We start from the raw sequence: 8,447 nt of genomic DNA, 5'->3' as shown, positions 1-8,447 counted from the left end.
CGTTAAAATCCAATTTACACATCTCAAATAATATGGATAATATATCGTGTTTGATTTAAGATATTGTATTTGAAAATTTAATTCCACAATTTGATTAGTATTATTACAGATGAATATTGAAATAAGATACTACAAAACCAAAATAAAATTATGAACTAGTGACATCTATTCTTATTTGGCAGTTAATACATATTGTACAAAAATAAATGAAATAACATGATACAGCAATAATTTCTTTTATTATAATTTTTTTCATGAAATCACCATTCCATACAATATATAAATATCTCACATTACTTATTTACAAAATATTCCCCATAAAACACTCATCCTTTTAAGAATAATAATTCCATACATCATCGTTTTTTTATGATAGAAAACTGTCATATTTACACTGCATAAAACTGCAGTTGGACGCAGTGCATATAAAAATTGCAATTGAATTTTCGACAAGAAATACAATCAAATAAAAAAATAAAATACTATAAAGCCGTACATATTTATTATAAAATATTACTATTTTTAACAATAATAATAAATGTACTTTTTTGTACTAAATGCGCGTTTATAGATTTATATTAAATATATTTAGTTTCAGTTTTTTAAATTTTTACAAATCTATATTGAAACACTATCGTCCACTTTTCACATTTTTAAGTTCATTTATTCCAAAGTCACTATAACAATGGGACGCGAATTTTTTTCGCCGGGAAGTTGAGGTCAATAACGATGTATATTCGAGTACATATTGAGATTTTGGACAGGAGGATTCTGTTGCCGCACCGGGTATCCAGTCGTAATACTTCCGGGTTTGGGATTCTACAATAGAAACGAAAGTATTTTGAACAAATAAAACTTAAATAATTAAAAGATTTAGACGTAAAGCTCACTTGAACGTTTCCATGCTGCAAAGGTCCTAGACTTTGGTGTCTAGTTGGCGGCCCAGGGTATTGTTGCTGATTAACATGTCTGACGTTCGCTACGGGGGAAGAAGGCACAGAAGCAGCCGAACCGGCCGACGAAATACCCGGTGGTGGAGGCTGCGTGAGATAGGCGGGTTGGTGTGGTTCTCCGAGACCCATCACAACCTAAAATTGAATAGGAATCATTTAATACGTTATTTTTTTAATAAAAATTTAAGTAAAATAAAATATACCGAATTGTCTTTCTTCATTTCGTGCTTAACTTCCATATGATACGGTGAGTGAGATTGTGAATGAACTTGTTTCGGTGGTGTGTGATGTTGTTGTACGTGATGGTGATAGATTGGCGTCGCATATAACATAGGTGTCGTTCTTTGTTCAGTTTGAGGCATCGCATAAAATGATGAACCGCCGCCGCTTGATCCGTATTGTAAAGATTCTAAAAATAACATAAAATATTATTTTATTATATAAAATACACCTTTTTTATTCGTATATTTTTGCATTTCCATTGATTGTTTGCAATAAAAAAATTAATAGTTAAACCAAATAAAAGTATTCTTCGATACCACCGAAGAAATACTGATGAATCATAAAAAGAGAAAAAAAAATGTTTTCCAAAATTAAATGATATGCCTTAATAACAACTACATACTATTCCATAAAACTGCACGAGCCATTTCTCTATTCCGACCATCTTCTATTTCTGAAAAAATACAAAAGTTAGAATGCATTCTATCAATAAATACATTAATTTAATATCTCACTATGAGTGGGGCCTTGATAAGGCGATATATGCTGCTGTTTATGATGGGATTGGTGCATATAAGGCGAACCACTATGGGGACCTGTTTGTGGCTGAGCATAAGGCGGAGACGGACTTCTACCTCTCTTTATTCCACCGCCACCCTAAAATTTAAGCAATAATAATTTTTTTTAAATTCGAACAAATAATAAAAACTTAATTTTGCAAAATTTGGCGATTAATAAATAAAATTTCAATACATGGTAAACCTTGTTCAGTACATGAGCAGACAAAGGAGGACGGCCCATGTGTTGATTGACTTGCGAACTGTACTTCGGTCGCATATTCGGTGGCAAAAAGATCTTGGTGTGACCCACGTCGACTTCCAGCAACTCATCCATGTTCACCATGCCTTCGCTGTAAAACGATATAACGATAATTAACAATAGGAAGAATGATAACATTTGTAATAGATAGCGTTGGGTTTATTCGAAAAATAATTATTTTCCATATGTTTGAGTTACTCAAAATAAGAATAATGGGTATTCGAAATAATCCATTGATTCTCCTTACAATTAAATTATATAATGTTTACAGTATTGTGTACAGTAAAAACCAGGGCTGTGGAGTCGGAGTTGCGGTACTTTAGGAGGAGTCAGAGTCGTAAAAAATCGACCGACTCCAACTCCTTTTTATAACTTTCTTTAACACATTGAGTGCGTGCGCTTTTAAGAGTATTTATTTTCCGCACTTAAAATAATCATATCTGATCTAAGAGCTTCCATAAACGCTGACTTATTATTAGAAGTAATTGTTTTTTAAGATTGAATTCAGTTTAAATCACGGATGGAAAAGATTAAATTTAGATGTAGTATTATTAAAGATTTAAGATAATTCAACCTGGCAAAATAAAAACAATTTGCAAGTATAATACGATTATTAATTTTATATTTTAATAATATAAATATTTTATTTTACGTATATTATGTTTATTTTTTTATTAAATTTATTTTTTGTGTTTACTTTTTTAAGTATATCAATATAATAAGTAAATAAAGATGAATTAAGTAGAAGTGATCTTTTTTGCTTAATGATTTTTTAAATCTTTTTATTTTTTTTATAATTTGAAAATGGTTGACAATATTTCCATTGCTAGGTATCATTTATTTGCCAACAAAAATAATCTTATTAAATTTGTTAAAATCGGAGTCAGACCGTAAGATAGTCGGAATCGGTAGAATTTTAAATGACTCCATAGTCCTGATAAAAACACACAATAAAGGTAAATAAAATATACATTAAAACCGTGATCATTGAATATTTATTTTTCTCAAATTATTATTTGAGAACGAAAAGTCAGCAGACATAAGCAATATCGTCACATGCTCTTGAATTTCCCTGTAATTAGTTTTTCGATGGAAGGAATGCACTGATAAGAACATGGAGCTCCAAGGCCTCAAATATAATTCGCTGTGAATAATATAAATTATTTATTTAAATCAATCACCAGAAATACACAAAGTCATTTAGTAATATTGGAAACAATCGCCAAATTCACAATACATTGGCGCCTGACTTAATTAGCTAACACTAATTGCTTCAAAAAAAATATTTACTTAAGTAACAATGAAAACATCCGAGTTAATGGACAAGTACAACAATGCCTTTGTACACCAACTGCACTGTTTAAGGAAATAACAAAGCATTTTGTTCACCTGTCAAAGACGCGGGGCAAAAATAGACCGTAATAAGCTCTAGAGCCATCAGGATCAATACTGAAACAATTCCATTGTGTGAGCCATGGGCATCATCTCGATGTTTATACAGGTATTTATTTTAAAATCCAAGTATAATAAAAATACATCACTAATTTTTATTCATCATGACGAGCTCAACGGTAGATCGAAATAAATTGAAATCCGTCAAGTTCAGGTATAAACACAACGCTAAAAATTAACCTACAATCTTAATTTTTTAGCCGCCGTTTTTCTAATATGGTCGTTTTTCCATTGCGCTCTGAAGCCGTTGTTGCGGCGGGATTTTATATGAGATACTTCACTGGCATTTTTAACGTTATTTATTGTTTTAAGTCATTCAAATTCTTTTGTATTTTATAAAAATTTATATTATTCGAATTAATCATAGAATAAAGAAATATATAGAGGGGCGACGCATATTAAAAAATCGTAGCGTATTCTGGATCGCCGATGGAAGAAAATGACTTTGTGAGGCTTAACAAATGAATAGGGCTGTCACCTTTCCTTTATTAATTTATTTTTATCACCAATTATTATTATTTGATTTTATTTTATTACCGTTGAGGTTGAATAAATGGGTCCATGAAAGACGTAAAATATTTCCGAGCCATATTTTTCGCAATTCTGATTCTAAAGGAAATCTAAAAAAATATGTATAATATTAATAACCTTAATATGTGGCAAAAATATTTACAAATGAAATATTATTTTCATAATTTATATTAAATATAAATGCGAAGTATGGATTGTACAGCCCTAGATGACACATGGAGAATGACGTGTTATATACGTGTCACTTTTAATTACTAATTCTTAAAATAATAAAAATAATTGCAGAATGTAATCTGTGAAATGATAAATTGTACTTCATCTGCTGTTTTGTATTATTTTTACACGAAGATACAGAACAAGAAGCCATATTTTATGAAGTTCGTCGAATGAGGCGAGACAACCACTCACGACCAGCCCTACAAAGTGACTGACCACAAGACTGGAGTATTAAATTATTCCCTGCACAATTTTTTAGTATGCGCCGCCGCCTCTATATATTTCTTTACTTTATAATATTAATCAATAACAAAAATTTTGTGTTTATTTTATCGATGCTGAATTTTTGGGTAATAATTACTGTGGTTCATTCATTTTTAATTTAACTTGGAACAGAACCTAGCTTTCATAAACCGTGTAATAAACATGGGAATTTATGTGTCTCAATATTCTTGCTCTCAAGAACCTTTTTCATCAATTTAAAATTTCAGGTCAGTTTGAAATATTAATCGATCAAGTTCACCCGTCTTTGTGTTCTAAGACGCATGAGCGAAGAACAAAATAAATTTATTTTTTAACTTTAAAAATGTTTTTAAATAAAAACATTTAATTGTTTATAAATGTTAAGTGAATATCGTTGAATAAAAAATACTTTTTTGATTATGAAATAATGTTTTGTTTTAATTTTTTCTATTTATTTGATTTTTTTATGATAAAAAATATATTTTTAACCTAGTAGAATTGGACATACTAGTTATATATCTTAACATATTAAAAATAATGACTAAAATAGAAAAAATACGAAATTTGTTTTTTTTAAATGATTTTACAATTGCGCAAAATAGCTTCCAAATGGTTTGCAGACTAAATAGCAAAATTCTCCACTCGCAAAGAATTAAAACATTCATTAATATTGTGTCTATTGTATATTGATAAAATAAGAAAAATAACATTAACATACCTCAAAGAATATCGTACAAAACCCATCAACTCAAATTACATCATCAAAAAATGCACTTATAATAAATAGACTCAAAAGGTATAGAGAATGTAATTTCGATGAAAATCCTATTTATGCCATCATCAGCTCCAATTGAGGAAAAATATGAATAAACAAAGGAGCTTCTCCATTTTCGATGACTGAAATTTTGAGAGTAAAAGCCAATACTATACTTCAAATATTGCCTCTATAGGCCACTCAAAATTAGCAGCTATCGAGACGTTCCATTAGCTTCAACGCGCTGCGGAATCAATGGAACGTCTGCATTGAAGGGTTTGACAATTTATTTATTTAGTAACTATTATTAATGTAAGAAATTATGTCAGCCCAAGATTGGCAGGAAACATTTATCAACCGACATATGTTTATTTTGCTTGCATATACACTACAAGCACCCGTATATCCAAAAGAACTAAAACATGTCTATGTAAGATCAGTTTTGGTATATTCGGAAGCAACAGGCTTTCGAACAAAGGATCCCGAGGAAGAATTTCGGACACACTGAATTATACAAGTTGTATCAGAAGCTTGACATCAGCAATTATATTAAAATACCACATCTCAGGTGGGCCGGAAATCTGTCCCATATGGACGACTCAAAACCTGCAAAGTGACTATATTTTTGTAAACCTATGAGTAAGAGGAGCACAGGCAGACCGCAAATGTGTTAACTGGATGGAATAGTAAGAATGATATTCAATGTTCGACATCAGCGATTGCATTGGCGAGGTGCACGGTAATCTTGGATGAAGCCAAGGCCCACTCCAGGCTGTAGTGCAATGACGATAATGATGACTGCTTCAGAAAAATTTAAGCAACCAAGAGAACTGCAGCCGGTTTCGATATTTTGAAAACATACTTTTTATGCTACCGAAAGAATGGAAAAATATGTGTTATAAATTCCTACACAAACAATGATTTTTTAAGAAAAAAAATTCAAATTAATTTATCTTTAAGTGATTACGTACCCAAATACTTTTAATATCAATTATTAACCCTAATTTGATTGATTGTAATTTATGTGGATCGCGGGATAGATAAGGCAGTGATTCTTTACGATTCTATCACTCTTTTCAAATTCATTAGACACTCACATTGAGACTCTTCTTCTCAGCTGACTACCGCATTTAGACATCTTTGATAGATGCTATTGTACTTTAGACAATAAATATATAAGCGTTTCTTTTGGTCAACATCAGCAACACAATTTGCGCACTGACTTGAGCAATATAAAAATGTCGTACAAAACAGTATCAAGCAGGTATATATTGATATTGTTAATCAAAAACCGAAGTAAACTAACAAACACTAACTTTGAATCTTTAAACTGTTTCTTTCTGTTGTCATCTTCATTCAAAACCTTCTTTAGCATCAAAAACAGTTGGTGTTTCTCTTCTTTGAGTTTGCTTATTTTCTGTTCCAATTGTTGTATTTGTTCTCGTGTCTCGCCTGAAATATGCGCAATTATAAAATAGTGTAAAAAATGTATACAACGGTATCAACTCACCTAACGTCATCACGTCTTGCCGCTCACGAGCTTCTCGCTCTTTCCTGAGTCGCTCCTCCTCCACCTCCGCCTCATGCTCTAAAAGAATGAACGACGGATAGGACAGGATAGAAAAGTAACAAAAAAGTAGCATAAGAGCTTTAAACTGACCTTCTTTTTTCCTTTGGCGCTCGCGAATGATGTGTTTCTTGAGGGCGGCCCAGACGCGGAGAGGTCTCTCGGGGGGCGCCGCTCCGGAAAGTCCGTCGTCGTGGACGGTAGCCGAGAGCGTCACCCCCGCGTGGCCCATCGTCCCCGACGGCCCGGCCACCGCCACCGTCACCGCGGGCATTCCCGTTGCCAGCGCGCTCCGCAAGGGCCGCGGCCCTCACCTGTCAAATTGTCTTCGCTGGCCAGTGGCCCCCGCCGCCAAAACAACTCCGCGTTTTCCCGACGCGATTTCCCCGCAACAGTACGGGAAAAATTTTCCCAATAAATAAATTATTTCAACATACATTAAATAAAAACAATTTCAAAACTCCTAATATATATTTTTATAATTTATTTAAAAATATTTAAACAATAAATAAATATTTTAAAATATATATTACATTAAAAAATATTCTCCCCCTTCTTCATAATGCAAATAATTGATAAAACTCAATTTTCTTTTTATTATTAAAAATTAATTATGGATTTTAACCATACTTTATTTAACATTTTTAACCTTAAACGTAATGCCGCACAGCAGTGTACTGTATTTGAAATCCTATATTTTTAATTTTTTAATTTCCATGATATATGCCAATTTCTGATTTAAAAAGCATATTGCTGATTTTAAGCGATGCTTACATCATTATCTGGTATCTGTAACCATGCCTCACCTTCCTCCTTTTTAATATGTATAACATTTTTGTAAAAACAATTAGTGAAAAATTGTAACATTTTGTGTTATTTTACACAACGTATAAGCCATTACTAATGACAAAATGTTAGTATTCCATCAGATGACACTGTATGAGTTTATTTATATTTTTATTTATTCAATCATTATGGCCAAAAATTGGCAGCATTCTTGAAACACTGAGACGACAGCAGTGGATGGCAGCACTTCTTTTGGTAGACCTTGACGGGAAGACTACGGCCGATGGTGCCTCGCCCAACGTTCACTTGTATATATTACAATAACAAACATTTAAACAATTATAAGCTGTTAATAAAATACTACCGCATCTTTTTGTCGTCTCAGACTTTGTGTATCTTTATATAATTCGTATACTTAAACAGAGCCTGCCTCGCGCTCCATCAAAACTCCATCGTCAATTTTGCGGAGCTCTTGGAACCCTTTGTGTAAAATAAATAACGTCTTGAATATATTGTTTCTATGAATCCTTTCATAACGCTTGTCTTCGAGCAATAAATTAAGAAAATATTAATGTTAAGAATTCAAAGAAAAATACATAAAACCTTTTACTAAATTTCTTAGTTGATATATAATATATATAGTTCTAAAATGTATTACTTTAATATTGGAAATTACAAACGATTTTTCTTTGCAGTTTGTGTAGTCTAGTTACTTTGCATGATGTATATATAACTAATTTCCTTGTGATTTTAAGGAATCAAAATGTCGAACTGATTATATTGAAATTATTCGAAATTTTATTTGGAGTTACGATACTACATAAATTAGTATATTTTATAAACGGACGTCACAATGATGAACAGGCAGTGGCGTAGCTATGGTAGGGCGGAGGGGGCAGGCCGC

General features: G+C 32.0%; 1 protein-coding gene and 1 long non-coding RNA gene across 3 annotated transcripts; one reads left to right on the top strand and one right to left on the bottom strand.

Annotated features, from left to right (window-relative positions):
- Nucleotides 1–220: 220 nt before the first annotated feature.
- On the bottom strand, nt 221–7,121 carry LOC148228372 (uncharacterized). Of its 2 annotated transcripts, none has more exons than XM_088200430.1 (9): nt 6,851–7,121; nt 6,701–6,778; nt 6,507–6,642; nt 1,929–2,085; nt 1,691–1,832; nt 1,579–1,629; nt 1,157–1,362; nt 891–1,088; nt 221–819 (listed from the first exon to the last, which is right to left on the bottom strand). In XM_088200430.1, exons 1-9 carry the CDS (start codon nt 7,029–7,031, stop codon nt 721–723), a joined length of 1,248 nt encoding a protein of 415 aa, XP_088056556.1. In that variant the 5' UTR covers nt 7,032–7,121; the 3' UTR covers nt 221–720. The 2 variants fall into 2 exon arrangements, with proteins under 2 accessions (XP_088056556.1, XP_088056557.1); XM_088200431.1 differs by having other exon boundaries at nt 1,938–2,085.
- Nucleotides 3,337–4,861, top strand: LOC148228373 (uncharacterized). The gene is made up of 2 exons (XR_015811702.1): nt 3,337–3,495; nt 3,647–4,861. It is a non-coding gene; the product is annotated as an uncharacterized LOC148228373 (long non-coding RNA).
- Nucleotides 7,122–8,447: the final 1,326 nt, after the last annotated feature.

Source organism: Plectrocnemia conspersa, unplaced genomic scaffold (genome assembly GCF_051122295.1).
Source record: "Plectrocnemia conspersa isolate PC_06_02 unplaced genomic scaffold, ASM5112229v1 ptg000012l, whole genome shotgun sequence".
In the NCBI taxonomy this organism is placed as follows: domain Eukaryota; kingdom Metazoa; phylum Arthropoda; class Insecta; order Trichoptera; family Polycentropodidae; genus Plectrocnemia; species Plectrocnemia conspersa.
Note: the sequence above shows the minus strand (reverse complement) of the source record. Positions and strands in the feature narration are given on the sequence as shown.

Excerpts from the sequence above, each read along its gene's own strand:
- LOC148228372 (XM_088200430.1), bottom strand. The coding sequence starts at position 7,031 with ATGCCCGCGGTGACGGTGGCGGTGGCCGGGCCGTCGGGGACGATGGGC. Across the intron at positions 1,630-1,690 it reads TTATCAAGGCCCCACTCATA|AAATAGAAGATGGTCGGAAT; the intron begins GTGAGATATTAA and ends GTATTTTTTCAG. Across the intron at positions 1,363-1,578 it reads TCGTGCAGTTTTATGGAATA|AATCTTTACAATACGGATCA; the intron begins GTATGTAGTTGT and ends TGTTATTTTTAG.